Source organism: Pyxicephalus adspersus, chromosome 5, assembly GCF_032062135.1.
Source record: "Pyxicephalus adspersus chromosome 5, UCB_Pads_2.0, whole genome shotgun sequence".
NCBI lineage: Eukaryota > Metazoa > Chordata > Amphibia > Anura > Pyxicephalidae > Pyxicephalus > Pyxicephalus adspersus.
In genome coordinates this window covers 1284917-1301292 of record NC_092862.1, presented here as the reverse complement: position 1 = coordinate 1301292, position 16376 = coordinate 1284917, and the positions used below count along the sequence as shown (strand labels likewise).

General features: G+C 43.6%; 1 protein-coding gene across 2 annotated transcripts in view; it reads left to right on the top strand.

Moving 5' to 3' along the window:
- ZC3H3 (zinc finger CCCH-type containing 3) overlaps positions 1-16376 on the top strand; it is a 104222-nt gene that overhangs the window by 58928 nt on the left and 28918 nt on the right. For both annotated transcript variants that reach the window (XR_011920743.1, XM_072410534.1), the window contains exons 5-9: positions 723-895; positions 2389-2467; positions 2893-3048; positions 3823-3892; positions 8725-8856. Coding sequence is in view for 1 of the 2 variants with exons in the window: in XM_072410534.1 (XP_072266635.1) it covers positions 723-895; positions 2389-2467; positions 2893-3048; positions 3823-3892; positions 8725-8856 (610 nt within the window). In the remaining variant the exon portion in view is untranslated. The remainder of the gene's footprint in view (positions 1-722; positions 896-2388; positions 2468-2892; positions 3049-3822; positions 3893-8724; positions 8857-16376) is intronic.

Below are 16376 nucleotides of genomic sequence, written 5' to 3'. Positions count from 1 at the left end.
CATTAGGCCCCATTGTACACTTGTGTAATGTGTTCTGTACACAGGTCAGACAAAAGTTTTAAACGAAGGATCAGTGATATACAAATGTTCGACATGAACTACCAAATAACACAAAACTGCATACAAACTCCCTTTCTCTCTCCCCCTTTCTCTCTCCCCCTCTCTTTCTCTCTCTCCCTTTCTCTCTCCCTCACCCTCTCTCTTTCTCCCCCGTTTGCTCACTCGCTCGCTCTCAGTAAAACTAGCTGAACACGCTCCCTTTTACAGAAGTAACTTCCAGTTGTGTTTCTGACATGTTAGAAATGACTTTGAGCGTTTGGTTCATGGCTCCCATTACCGGGGACTGCGGGGAGATTTCAGTGTCCGGCTTTCATTCCTACAATAAATCCTCATCCTCGTCCTTATCATCCTCATCATCCTTCTGTCTGGTCACAGTAAGGGCCCGATGTCAGGGCGAGTGTGTGCTGGGCCCTGGGATTTCCTGTTATCAGGTAGAGGAATGTGAATGTAATGTGTAAGGATGGAAAGCCATTCATATCACCAGCCCCCCTCTGTACAGGGATGAATGGATCATATTCACTGTGTTTAGCCCTCTGATCTGTGCCGTGTCACTACTGTGAATGTTTGTGTGTAAAATGAGAGTAATGGATTTTTCTCCTGGATAACAAACTTGTAATCATTTCTTATTTCCCTGCAGCATAAACAATCTTTTTGTGTCTTAGGGTGCTGCTGCTAAACCGAGCTCGTCAGCTGTCCCTGGCCCGGAGGACCCAACCCCAGCAGAGATGGAGGAAGAGCCTGCGCTGTATTGAAGGCACCATATACCAGGTCTCCGCCAACAAACTCTCCAAGACGTGGAGCCCTGGTACTGCCAGCAAGTCGGCTCTCAAAACTGGTGAGTCATGTGACCAAATAAATGGGTAAAGGACGTTTCTGCATGTAACGTATCTCAAGACAAACTGCTAAATACAAAGATCAATGCCAAATTATTTCTATTTCTGCCCATCTGGTCCTGAAAATACCACAGCACTGACCCACGGCATAGCCCAGGAGGGCAGCAGACCCAATTTGCAGTCCAGTAACATTTCACTCGTACAGATGTTCAATAGACATCAGAGGATTGTTGCTGGAAATTATTGTGATAATTTTCTGTAACAGATCAACAAACAAACGCTGCATGGAGAGCGGAGGGATGAGTATCTGGCACCCCACTGTGCTCAATGATGGTTCACCATTCTGCCGGACACAAACACAACCTTTCATCTTGATCAATATTCATCTGACATGTGTGCATAGCTGTATAGGTTTTACCTTTCTCCAAACAGACTGAAAGGCTTAATAAACATTTATTCCAGGTTTGCTGGTTAACCCAGGTTCACCCATGATAGTATATCTTCTCCAGTCATGGTGAGCTTTGATAAGTCGGGTCCTTTGGCTGAAGGCCACATATCAAACCTTCCTTACAGGCAAAGCTTGCCCTTCTCCTCTTACCTATTGAAAAGGTGAAAAGCCTTGGCTACCCAGCCATAGTGATTGGCCCTTAGCTCCGTCACTACCTGAAAAGGTCAAGAGACACATTATATTAACACTCACTTTATACAGAGAATTCTAATTACAGGTCCTCTTTAAGCAAGTGTTATGGTAATCATTCGGAATATACAGTCGGAGAATAAATGCCGTGCTTCCCCTTTTCCTTCTCATGGCACATTGCCCATTTGTATTTAATGTAAAGAAATCTGGCATATCAGAACGGCACGGAGAACACAACTTGCTATCCAGCGGGGGTGGCGGTGCCTCCGTCATGGACAGGCTTGTCTGCCCACAGATTTTGGCATGGCTGATCGCTCTCCCGGTGACACGACTTGACAGGCAGACAGGTAACACCCACCCCTGTGTTTCCCGAACGCGCGACAGATGGGGCAGAGCCCTCACCAGCCGGCTGACTGACAGCTCCTGCGAGAGAAGAGGCCGCACACACACTATCAAATGCGACTCACTCACTCCATGAGACGGCCGGCTGGCAGGTGAGTGACTGCGACACACACTCACCACCTGGCACCGTGCACGCCTGTCGCTCCTACAGACCTCCGTGCAATTCTGTGCACTCCTTGTCTTGTTTCTTATGATTTATGCCAGTTTAACATCCTCAGATGCCTCTGATTTACCCCACAGCAGATTGTGCAAAGTGCTTGCACTCTATTTTGTGTCACTGAGGGTTGTCACATGACGAATGGGTATGAAGGTTGCTAATTAAAGGGGAAGTCTGCTCTTAGGCATTGCTGTAAGGGTTTAGAAATTGCCGACATAGTAGAAGTTTTTTTAAGGTTATTTAATTATTTTATATCAATAAAATTGTCTCCTTTAAATATTCTGTGTTCTGTATTTCAGGAAAAACCGATCTGAGCAGTATCAGCCCCAACATCCTGCACTCAAGTCGGATATCCACCCCCACACGCTATTTGGCAAGGTTGGTGTACTTGTGTGTGCTTATTCTGCAGGTGCGGTCTTCTACTATACTATTCAGTGGTACTATGTGTGGTGTGGCGACCCTTGGGCAAGGGCCTAGCGGCTATTTCCCCCAGGTCCAGGGCCTGGTCCCCTCCCCCGGGGCTGGGCTCCTTTTCCCTCCACAGGGCCGGGGCTTGGCTCCTTCCCTTCTGCGCCGCCAAGTGGCTGTCTTCCCCCAGAGCCAAAATGCAGGAAGGACCAAACCAATAAAACACATAAAGGCTCCCTGCTTTTTACACATGCCTAATATCCCTAGATTGTACCCAGTGGTTCCTAAAATCTACATTAATCTGACTAAACACACGATTGTCTTGTTATAGATTGTATGTAATTACATTGATCCTGCTGGTCTATGTGTTCAGTAATATTTTCTTCTGTCAATAGTCGGGCCATCCAGCGCAGTCTGGCCATCATCCGGCAAGCACAGCAGAAGAAATCAAAGAAGGAGTATTGCATGTATTATAACCGATTCGGAAGATGCAATCGTGGTGACAGCTGTCCCTTTATACACGACCCTGAAAAAGTTGCCGTTTGCACCATGTGAGTGTCAAAAGTTTAAAGAAGGTGGCTGCATGCATCATATAAATGGTAACAGTGCCCAGTAGGTAGCTGTGTGCACCATGGGAGTGTCCATTAGGTGGCTGTGTCAACCATGCAAGTATCTGCCGTGCCCCATTAGGTTGTTGTGTGCACGATGTGTGTCTGCAATTCTCTCTGTGGTGTGTGTCTTTAGTGCCCGGTAGGTGGCCAAGTGCACCATGTGAGTATCTGCAGTGCCCAGTAAGTGGCTGTGTGTACCATGTTAGTGTCTGCAGTGCCCTACTAGGTGGTTGTGTGCACCATGCATGTCTTCAGTGCCCGGTAGGTGGTTAAGTCCTCCATGTGAGTATCTGCAATGCCCAGTAGGTGGCTGTGTGTACCATGTGAGTGCCTGCAGTGCCCCATTAGGTGGTTGTGTGCACGATGTGAGTGTCTGCAATTCCCCCTGTAGGTGGCCTAGTGCACCACGTGAGTGCCCAGTAGGTGTCTGTGTGCACCATAGGAGTGTCTGCACTGCCCATGAAGTGGCTGTGTGTACCAAGTGAGTGCCCAGTAAGTAGCAGTATTATAGTCACCTCGGTAATGGGATAAGGAAAGTTCCTTGTTTTAAATCGTGATATAATAGTCAGAAATTCTGGCCAATAGACTTCCTAGAAGGTGAAAAAATCTGGGCAGAAAAAACTTATGGATGAACAAAGAAATATTAGCATGATTATTATATTACAATAAATATTATCACTATTTGACCCCTGTAAATGATCTTTATATTTTAAGGTTTCTACGTGGCACCTGCAAAAAGACGGATGGGACCTGTCCATTTTCTCATAAAGTCTCAAAAGAAAAGGTAAGTCGTTATGCCTCCACCCCTGCTATTTGCTCCTCGCACCCTCACATCTTCTTCATCGTCCTCTATACTTCCTCGTATTACCCCACCTTTTCTAGCAGCTGTACCTACCCTCCACCCTTCCTCTCCTAATTGCTTCTCTTACCTCAACTTCCAACCTTCACTCCCTTACCTAACTTCCAGCCCAGGGGAGGACTGGTAACAATTGCCCTGTCCTAAATTTTTACTCTTGCTGCATGGTGGTTACACTGCCATATGGGTCCCTAAAGATGATCATTTGTATCATTCACATATAGCCACCCCATTCCCCAGTGGGCTTGTAACCTTCTCAGGTAAATCGGTGGGGGGGGGGGCAAGCAGATGAGAGACTTCAGAGGTGAGGTGTTAAAGTATTGCGGTCATACGCATGTACATAGAAATCAAGGATTTTACATCCCCAAAGAGTACAGAGATTACATTGCTCTCCCTGTATCATCATCTGCGTTTCACTTCAGAAGCATGGTGTCACCTATGTTCTGGCATTATCTAGGATCACCGCCTTTTTCCTTGACTAAGATACCATTCAGATGTTACAATCCTGGTGTTTGTGTACAAATGTGAAAAAAAGGAGAAAGGACGGGTTTGTATGGCAACATAAGTGATTTACTTGATATAGATATGTAGCATTCTAAGCAATACACGGCTCAAATGAGCTGATAATCAATACATAAGGAGAATTATCATGATACACATTGTAAGGTGTTCTGGTTATATAATCATCTCCGTATCCAAAGCATAGGGTTGTCTTTGTTTCTGACACGTTTCGCCGTATGACTTCCTCGGGAGGATAGAGACTGAACTGAACATATATCATGTAAAAATGTCTGACACAGATCAGCCCTGGTGCAACCTTTAAACTTGTGACTTGCTGATGTTGCAGTCTGATTCCCGAAGAAGAGGAGACTGAGAAATTGCTTCCTCCTACCTGCAGCCAACTGAGATGATCATCTCAGCTTAGACAAAGTCACTGTATTGGAGGTCCACTGTATATTGGGAGATGCCAGGAAATTATTCTTTGCAGATTTTAGTTAGACAGGTCCACTTAGATATCCGGATTATCATCTGATCAGACATTTCTGTTAATATTTCGCCCATAGAAGATCATAGATCCTCTTTAATGACACCAGGAAAGATAGTAGAGGGTGCAGTGATATGAAGGGAAGAGAAGCCTGATTTTTGCGGCGTCCAGCGATAAAGTATTGTTACGAGGCGTCTCTTTCCCCCAGGAGATAATTTGATATAATAGAGAAATCCTTTCCAGCTGGGTAATAGATAAGGCTCATTTGTGCAGCTCTCCCATCAGATACCGCTATTAATTTTAATGTCGGGAGTGTTGTGTCTGCGGCTGCCCAGAATTCGCTGGGTACGGGGATTTACTGAGTGCCGTAAACGCCTATGAATGTCTTCCGATAGGAGAGGTTACTCGGCGACTTCTCTCCCTGGGCCGCCTCCACCTCTCCCGCTGCTGTTACAACAGCTTTTCCTCTTGAGGGACTTCCCACGATTCAGCATTTTTCTCTCTAATAAAAATAAGCAAAACAGAGAAGTCTGCGGTGAGCAATTTGGAAAGCCTCGTCGACTTTCGGGTTCATTAGCCGGGCGCCTGCGAAGGCTGCGTACTCTCAGAGCTCCGTAATGTGTGACATAACTCACCGCCATCCACCTACTTCTCATGTAATTGGAAGGAGCATCGCACTCGGTGTGTTAAGGGGGCACTCTGTGCACACCCGTGAGATTGTCATAGCTCTTAGGGGCATGGTTCTCTCCTCCTCCTCTGTCACTGTCTGTTTCTGTCTGTCATCTGCAACCCCTATTTAATGTACAGTGCTGCCTAATATGTTGGCGCTATAGATTTGGGGATGTTCCATTACTTCTGTATGGTCACTGAGACAAGCTAATGAAAAAATCTTTCCAATGAAGTTTAAAAAAACACCCAGGTGGGTGGGAAGAAATTGTAGGCGGGTGGCATCCCCTGTATTAGTTATAGCCACCCAAAAACAGCCGGGTGGTTACTGAAAAGTGCTGTGCGGTGTGCCCAGCTAAAAGGGCCTAGGTAGAACACTGCACCTTCTGTCCAGGTAACAACACTCATGGTGAGGAGACATTGGGGATTTATTGCCGTGTTGTGTCTCTTTCATGGAGGTCTTCACACATCCCATGTAGAAACCAAACAGTTTATTAGGTAAAAGTCTTCACCAGGGACACCAATAGCAGTTAGGTCCTAATAAGGTGTTGGGAGCTTTGTTTAGGCCAGTGGTCGCCAACCTTTTTAGACCGGTGGAACAATAAATTTTCAGGCTCTGGACCGCACATGCACGGAGAGCCAGGTGTCGCTCAAAGAGGTTGAAACATCCCCTTCAGTGATGCAACCTTCCCACTTTCCTGAACCGGCAACCCCAATGGGGGATATGGTCCACGGCTCTGGCCGTTGGGCCCGCCCCCAGCGGGGTCCTTCTCTTTGGCTGGGGACTGCTGGTTTAGGCTATGTAAGGAAATACATTGGCTTTATGTGTAATAATTGCATTGGGGGTTGGAACACTTAGAACTCATCCACATAAATGTGTAATGCAACATTCAGCAATGTGGTTTACATGCCCTGTAGCATGTGGTGCCATTATTTGTGAATGTGTTCAATTTTGTTTAAGCTGGGTGGGAAGAATCTGTAGCTAGGTGGTGGCCCCAGTATTGTGTCAGTAACCACCCAAAAACAACCGGGTGGTTACTGAAAAGTGCTGTGCGCTGCGCCCAACTAAAATGGGCTGGAGATCACTGTATATAGAATCTCCGCAAAGCATGCATGCTGTATTGCAACTTGGCACATTGCATTGTGTCTCGGTGATCAAATGCCTCCTGTCCTAGTTCCTTGCAGTGTTCGTAGTTGCAGGACAAAGGGGCTGTGTAATAGACCTCAACCCATCCTTGTGGAGTGACTGGGCCCTAAAACACTTCTGTCTTGTATATAATGCTGTTTGTGTCCTGGAAATTCCTCCTCACTTTCTGAAATCCTTACCTGAACAGCAGGTGAGTGAAATCTATGCAGTTAAAACAAAGTCAACCGTAAATATCTCATTCAATTCCTTCCCTTTCTAACCTTCTCAGGGGTGGTGCTGCTACACTTTTGATGGTTTGGGGGTGATTTTGTTTGACGAGGGGTGGGGGTAAGAGGTTGACCAAAGAAAAAGGGTAAAAGCCTCAAAAATATAAAGGAAACTACTGACTACCATATTCTTCCTCTTCAATTGGGGAGGTGTACAGTAAGTACTGATTGGAGGGTCCTGGTAGTTGTAGGAATCACCTGTCAATTAAAAAAACATTTAGGGGTCATCAACTTATTAACTTATTAATAAAAGTTTTCACCGAGCCTTTCTCACGTTGGATTCAGTTAGAATAGTGTAGTGCTTGGTAAGTTATTTTTATCTAATGTAAAAGTGTAACTATGGGGTGAATCTTGGGGGAAAACATTTATAAATAGACTCCTTTGTGTCAAACAAAAGTCATCCAGCCTTTAAAGAAAAATATTCTGAATGTAACAAGATTTTAAAGGGTATTTATACTTTTAATAATTGGGTGTTAGGTTCTCCATGTGTAGCACCTTTCCTCACCTTGGTGACCCTGAGAGAGCTGAGCGTGAATCCCGGTATGTATTCACCCGTGTTCCTCTCCTGTACAAGGTGAAAGCCGTGAGCATGTCAGGTTTACAGCACCAGAGAAAGATGTGTGTGATTGAAAGCCCCATCGCCTGCGCTTTATGAGTTTATTATCCATTCCTGATCACATTGTAATTCTGGGATGAGGCAGTTTAGGAGGTGATTGTGTCCCCATTAATCCCCCGCTTTACGGCTCCCAGATTATGGAGGAATTATAGTGCCGTGTAAGGGATGGCTCACTTTCCGGAAGACCAAGCAGAGGTAAAACTCACCCTGAAAGTTTCTGGTAAAAGGCTTATAGGGGCATCATTCGCTGTCTGGGGATTGCTAAGGATTAATTCATCCATGCCTAACTATATACCTGAAAATGGCCCAAAATCCTGATGAGGCATCTGGGGCAGTAATGGCCTGTTATAAAGAATTGGCCCAGATTGGTTTAATTTATAAAGCACGTGGCCCCTGTGAGGCTGCTTTTAACGTACATCTAGGGCCCACAGGGGTGTCTGGGAAGTAGTAAAATCACATTAAAGTTACCAAAACAAACAAAAAAAGTCAGGAATAAAACTTGAATTGTTCATCAGATGATTCAACAAACCAGCCTGTTACTTCGAGTTTTTTTTAGATGCATGCGCTATCCAAGCCCTGATGAAGAAGGGAATGTTGTGACCCCTGAAACACGTTGGTAATTGTATTTAATCATTTGATCTCCTGTTTTAATTTTTTTTTCCTATTTGTATACTTGACAGTGTGCCATGCCACTGGTAGTATAACACAACGTTATAAATATTTTACCATTTCTTGACACCCTTGGACCTTTGACCAGGAACTTTTCTGTGCACAGAGCCCTCTACGGACTGGAGGGAGCCAGCACAGCCTATTGATATTGGCAGGGAGACAAGGGAAGCTAGATTTCTTATATTTTTCATTTCAAAGTGTTTTTTATTTTTAATCTGATGCTACTTATATACCTATTTCTGTTACTGACATTTATTTTGGTTTTATGTCTACAGATATAAATACTTCATGAGCTTTTTATGAATAGAGTTGGTGGTGATTGGTTTGCCGCTATTAGATTTTTCTGCGATTGCATGTGATTGAATCGTATAAAATAGACCTGTCACTGAGGATTATGTCCTGTCTCTCCAGATGCCGGTGTGTTCGTACTTTTTGAAGGGGATTTGTCACAAAACAGACTGTCCATACAGCCATGTCTACGTCTCCAGGAAGGCTGAGGTTTGTCAGGACTTCCTCAAGGGTTACTGTCCCATGGGAGCCAAGGTAAGAGATAATCATAGTGCTATAATCCCTGGAACATTTACTAGTATGTGAACCCCACTCCAAATGATGAGAACTGGGAACTACCTCAGTTCACAACATTTTGGAAGACATTTGAAATTTGTTAATACTTCATCTTGCAAAGATGTTGAGGACGATTGTTATCCTCCAGCCTTGTGGTGACAGTTTGGTGTAGACCCTTTTCTGTTCCCCCATGACTGTGCCTGGGGTACAAAGCCAGCTCCATAAAGACATGGAGCCAGCAGTTTGGTGTGGAGGAACTAGAGTGTTCTGCACAGCGCCCTGACCTCAACTCTACTGAACACCTTTGGGGTGAATTAGAATGATGAACCCGGTCTTCTCATCCAATATCAGCACCGGACCTCACCAGTAGGGTGAAAATCCCCACCATCACTACCTGACCTCAAAATCCCCACCATCACTACCTGACCTCATCAATGGGGCAAATCCCCACCATCACTACCTGACTTCACCAATGGGGGCGAATTGCTCCCATCAGCACCTGACCTCACAAATGGGGGTAAATACCTACGGACTCCCAAAATGTATTTTTGAAAAAGCAGAAAGGTCAGTCTACCCAAATGTGCTGGAAGGACAAGCCCTAGAAATGTTTAATACACCCTGGGATTAGGTACCATTTGCACCTGTGCTAAAAACTGAAACTCCTGAGTTGGAATACAAAACATGACTTGATAAAACATAAGTAACACATTATTCTTTATATGTAATACTGTATGTTGTGATTGGCTCTACCTTCCTCCGAGGGCCCAGGAGCGGCTGCCTGTTCTGCCATAGTCACCCCATATGAGATTGTAGTGTAGAGCCACGGCTCCGGCCCTCTCCGTTCCCTCCCCTCTCTGAAGGGAGAATATTGGAACCCAGAGTAATCGATCAGGAGCTGTCACTGTGGCTGAGCCCGAGGATTAGGAAACGTATATGGCAAAAATCAAAGCTTGGATTATGCGCACTCTCTGTGTCCAGAACTGCTTTGGTGGCAAATTGTAAATTGTGCTCAGTGCTTCCTCCCTGTGTGTAGATAGCCATTGTCTTGTATATCCCTGTTATTGCTCTGCTGGCCGAGGGTTCCTCTGTCCCTGTGCACTTTAATTGAAGTGCAGACAGAAACTTTCCACATAATTTTATTATTATTAATAATAGGCAGGGTTTATATAGCGCTAACATATTATGCAGCGCTGTACTTTAAATAGGGGTTGCAAATAACAGACAGATACAGACAGTAACACAGAAGAGAAGGAGAGGACCCTGAAGGCCCTAAAGAGCTTACAATCTAGGAGGTGGGGGAAGTATCACACAATAGGAGGATATGGATTTTATTTATACACACTTTGCTACAAACACACCAGAGATGACTGAATTGGTATTCTCACATTTTATCATTGAATTAATTACAACAGATATACCCTTTTATTTTGCTTTGTTTACTGTATATCATAAATGATTATAATATATGTTATATTACCTTCCATTGTATAGCAAACTGATCTCCTGCAGCTTCTCTGTAGCCACTTTTGTATAATTTCTACACCATAAATAACTGCATACAACTTCTCGGGGTCAGTTTCTGGTATCAGCACTGACCCGGTCTCCGTGGTGGTGGCTAAATGGTTATCATTCCTGCCTGGGTAGTGCAGGAAAGAAGGTAGGGGAACCCCAGGGAGGACCTTTCCCTGTCTTTAGTTGTAAGCAAATAGAAGAGAAAAAAGGATAGGAACGGCTTTTTTAGGCAGCATAAAAATATTTTTGCTGAAGAAATGTAGAGTTTTAGCATCCTAAGCTATACAAAGCTCTACTGAGCTAACATCCAAATATAAGTGAAAAATTATTCAAAAACTGAGTATGGTTCAATTAGATCTCAGAATACAAAATTTAAAAATTTAGGTTGTCCCTTTTTCCCAACGCGTTTCACCATATGGCCTCCTCAGGAGAGGGTAAAGACTGAACATATATATATATATATATATATATATATATATATATATATATATATGTGTTGGTTACCATATATAAGTTGTTTACCATATATAAGATATAAAAGATAATGAAATATCAGTAATACTCTCCATTATGTTATATATATATATATATATATATATATATATATATATATAACATAATAGAGCGATATTTCATTATCTTTTATATCTTATATATGGTAAACAACATTTCCAGCAAGTGGTTTATAGAAACCATTTGGAGCTTGATATTGGAAGAAAAAAAGCAATCTAAAACTCTAAAACTTTATACGACTTCTTGAAATGTCCTTCGGAAGAAGCTCAATAGTGAAACATGTTAAGGACAGATTATGCATACTTAATCTTGCTTCAATGATATGAAGAATTGGATAATGCATATTAAAGAATGTTTTATGTATATGTTATTGACATATGACTATGGTAGGGGCATTAGATTGTGAGCTCCTATGAGGGACAGCTAGGGACATGACTATGGACTTTATACAGCGCTGCGTAATTTGTCGGTGCTATATAAAGAATGTATAGGAATGTTAAGAGAACTCTGCAACAGACAGAATTTTGGTTCCGGATAATATTGTTATCACAAAAAGTTAGAAGATTCCGTTATGGTCAGAATTCCCAGCATGCCCTGCTAAGCGGCTGGAGAGTTACCCTTAATAATGGAAAGCACATATATATCGAAATTTTAGTTGTGCCAGGTTTAATGTAGAGTTGTGTCACAAGGTGGGCACGGGGTCAGTGTTGGGGTCAGGTCGAGTTCACAGGGCGTAAGAATAAGTGGCGACCATTGCAATGGTAACAGAGGGCGAGAAAGAGAATCAGCCCCCTCCCTGCAGCACAGCACACACAATTACTTTTTAAAATATTCCAATTTAAATGAAAATATAAAAGAGAAATTTAGAATATTTATTCTATTAGCGAAACTGCTTAGCGCGTCTCTTTTCAGAGTGTCAGAAAAGCATTCCGGTCAGGATGATGGATAGCGCCTTGTAATTGTGTGCGATGAGACTGCTGACTGCGACAGATTCTGCTGCGCGAGAAGACTTGTCAAGGCCGGTCCTCGCAAGGGGTTAACCTTATTCTCTCAAATAATAGCGCAAAGTGCTGAGTCGGGAACTTTGCGCTCCTCGTTTGTTGTTGTTTTTTATTCTTTTTTTTTTTATTTTTTTATCTCGCAGCCGGTCCTGAAATGGGCCCCAGAGAGACAGCAATATCTGAGCGAATCGAGTAAAAATGTTAACCTTGCTTCATAAAACAACGGCTTGTTAGGAGCGCGCAGTCCCTGTCCTTGTGAATTATTAAACGGGTCTTTATTTCTGGACGCTCTCCGCAATCTTCATTACGCGCGGTGTTAATGCAGCAGCTGCCGGCGGGCAGCAGCGCCGCTAGTTGAGGATTTGGAGGTTTTCTTCCTAGGAGCAGGGAGGTTGCAGTACTGGAGAACCACGCAGAGTCGGCATACAGCTCGGTGAGCTTGGCTGCCCCAGAATTGTCACTCATTCATTAGCTGGAGTCCGGAGGCCGGCGAGGAACCATGTGGCTGATGTCGGGTACAAAGATACTGGCATAGAGCAGCCAAGAGTGGTGCCACAGCTCTCTGCACTATGCCATCTGCCAAGATATACCGTAGGCTTGGATACCTGTAACTACAATTCCCAGTATGGCCTGCCAACGTCTAGATAAACACTAGAATTATTATACTTTGTTTTATTGTTATTGTTTTTGTTGTGTCGTTTTATTAGTAAATTGCCAACATTAAAAGAAAAAAGAAATTATATTTTAATCCACTGCACTCACCAGACATAGCGCTGAGTTAATGAGATGCAGTGGGAAAAGGTCGGAGCTGGCCAAGATTTGAAATCTTTGTATAGTATAGATCTATGTTTGTCCCTAAAATGTGCATTGTCACTTCCTGTTGCACCTAATAATCTTTCACTAAATTACCTTTCTATGATTATGTGAACACAATTCCACTAATTTTCAGAGTTTTTTTTTTCCTGTCTTCTTCATTTTGCCCTCCTAAACCTTATTCATACCCTTCATGTAATTAAAGGTTTCAGTTTCTTCGTCCATCAAAAGTCTCCTGCAATTCCCCCTGATATGTTTTTATCCCTCTGTCTTTTTACATTTATTTTTTGCAAATTTCTCAATCTTCTTTGACCCCTCTAGTGATGGTGACCCCACAATTCTATCTATATAGAGGAATCAGGATCTCCTTCCCCCTGCTGGTGACCCCTCTAGTGATGGTGACCATCACACATGTGCTGATACCTAGAATCCTCTTCTGCTACCTGGAAGTCTGGAAAAGATAATCTTTTAGTAAAATTTAAACAACTTGTTTTTAGATATGATTAGGAACAGCTTTTGCTGAAGTGCTCACCTTAAGCCTGGAGCTGTTACCTGCAATACGTTTTCCTGCCACTAGATGTCAGCATCAACCCCTAATTTTAGGTACTTGCACTGCTTCTATTACAAATACAGTGTATTGATTATTACATTTTTATGTTCATTGTTGTCATTTATACTTAAGTTATAGGCTAGGGAAATATATATATATAATTTCTGCACAGATTGTTTTTTTTTATGTAATTTTACCAATTTACTTTCCATTTCAGTCTACAGCTGCTTTAAGTTTCTGAAGTCTGTCAATAAGTTCAATGCAATGTGGGATCCTGGGGGCATTCTGGGTACTGTTAGTATGAAGAATTTCCCCGGGAGCTGCTTCTGCTTCTTTGATTGGCTCACTGATTTTCCCCAAAGTCTGCACTAGGAAAGTCAAATTGCACTTCAAACTATCAATTTCCCCTTTGGGAAATACTCCTTCAGGGATGGTGACGCTGTAACCTTTCTCATCAGGGCACCAAGCGTGCATCAGGAAGGTATATTGAACCGGACTCCCCCCGTTCAGCAATCATTTTGGAAAGACCATGGACAGCCAGGCGGCTATTTCTGCAGAACCGTAACAGGAATCGGCAACAAAGTTTGTTCAACGCCTTTCCAAGCACATTAATGACCCAGAAGTGGAGTTACGCCTAAAGAAAGCTGTACAATAACACTCAGCTTTGTTTAATCCTTGTGAAGTTATAGAGCGTGGAAGGTCTTTATAGGGGCCGATATTACATTTGTGTCGCCCGTACTCCAGGGTTTGGAACATTGCTTTTAGAAACTTTGCATGGCTGTTATAAAGTATTAGTCATTATGTGATAACTGCAGCCCTGAGAAGATATTGAAAGTGAAAAGAGAAGCCACATCACCAACTATTACATATAATGCAGACTGGCATTGCTGGCTGCATTGTTTGCACTGTACTCTTTTGTGGAATAAAGCTTTTTGAGAATTAAAAAAAAAGTCAAGATTCAGCAATGGTGGGGCTTTCTCATTTCCCAATTCCAGTAAGGGGATGACAATGAGTCCCTTGTGGCCGTGGCACCCGCAGCTGGCAGGGAAGTCCTTATACCATCTGGAGCAGAGAGATTAAGGAAAAACAGTACCCTGAAGCAGCTTTTGCCCCCTCCAGTCTTTTACAATTTACATTGATAAGAATTGCAATTGGCACAGGAAAAGCCTCGCTATTAGCATGTTCTAGAATGGCATGGATCAGATACCAATGCCTGCAAACATATTTTCCCCTGTGAGGTGCCAGGCATGTGCAAATCTCAGACCCATTGTGCACTTTTCCTTGTTTACTACAGCAACATGACTTTAGTAGCTGGGCCCGTGGGATGTGCACTGGGCCCCAGGCTCCTGGATCCTAATCTGAGCCTGGTTCTAGCTCTGGTTTGGAGCAGTACCCATTAGCTGCTGCTTTTATTTATAAGATATGTTGGGCTGGTTGTCATTGTGGAGATCCATCAGCATTTCAGGTAGTGAACCAGCGTAGATCATAGGTCTAATACACTATAGCTGTATTCTCCCCCTAGGTTTTTTTTAAGCTGGGTGAGAAGAAGCTGTAGGTGCGTGGCAGCCCCTGTATTGGGAGACAGCTTTTCAGTAACACCCAAAAACAGCCGGATGGTTACTAAAAAGTGCCTAGTGGTGCGCCCAGCTGGGGAGATCACTTCATAGATATCTCCTCCATTGCCCATCCTGCAATCACAACCTTCCAGTACCAACTGCCCCTGAGATTTCATGTTACCGAACTCATAGCAGCCAACAGCCACGAGGGAAGAATAGAAACACTCGGCATTCACCATGCCCATCATTCATGCAGCACCAGACACCTTGTATGGTATACAATATATTAAACTATAGAAATCAGGCCCTACCAGCTAAAAAGAAGTTTGCTGATCCAATATTGGGTTCTTCTTTCTCTGCCTATAGGCTGTGCTGTCTGCTGATGGTATGTGAGGAGACAAGAAGTAAGATCTGAGCATATCGCCATCATATCAGCTGGATATTATCGCCCCAGAATAAAGTGTGTTCATTAGAAAGCATCTCTTAGCTGCACTATGAAATGGTCTTCAATGTTTATTTCTCTTACCCCTAGATTGTAAGCTCTTCGGGGCAGGGTCCTCTCCTCCTCCTGTGTCTGTGTCTGTGCTGGAAATCCTGCACAGCGCTGCGTAATAATAATACTAATACTCTGGTGGGGTTGTTGGGAAGACTCATGTGGCCTGTTTGGTGCCTGTATGGCCTGTATGGTAGTAATAGAATATGAACAGCAAAACTCCTTTGTAGTAACAACCACAACATGTTTTGAGATGTTTGCTGCCTCTTTACCAGCTGGGGTAGTAATGCACACTTGGGGGTGCGCCGACTTTTATATTCATCAGACTGCCAGCACACCACTACATTGCACAGGTTTATGGTAGAATGAGTGGAAAGATAAAGGGAATGGGACATAAGAACCAATAGTGACAATGACACAGCCATCCCTCAACAAGCTTTAATATTGGGCACCTTTGCATGCCGGGCACCGTACACTTCCCAGGCTTCCATCTGCAGAAGGCATATGAATGTTCTGTTCCCAGCCAGACAAATGGAGGACTTTTTGTATCACACAGGATTATTATCAAATGTCCGTGACATGTTTAGATAGTTAAACTACTTATTACCACCCAGAATTCTTCCCTGGAGGAAGAGGTGCTGCAGGTGCTAATTTATTAGTTCTTAAAGGTTCAGATTTCTCACTTGAAAAGCTTCAGGAATCCTCTGCACACCCAATATTATCCCAATCCCGGATTGCTCCGTGCTCCCGTCAGGACTTTCTGTCCGTTTCCTCCAGGAAAAAAAATAGTTAACAGCATGGTAACCAAATCCCCCCTGGTGACTGGGGCTGGACATTGTTAGGATTTGAAGGGATAATGATTTGTGTCCCTGGTGGATTCTTAGTTAAGTGACACATGTCGGACAACGCTGCACTAATAGAGGAGGGAACTGGATCCTGCAAAGTTAGGACACGGTAATGATGGATGATTCTTCTCCTAATGTCAGCTGCTGCCAGATTTTCTCTCCTATGGAAGCTGTGCGGGGCTCAGGAAAGACCAGAAACTCCAGAGATCCCATAGT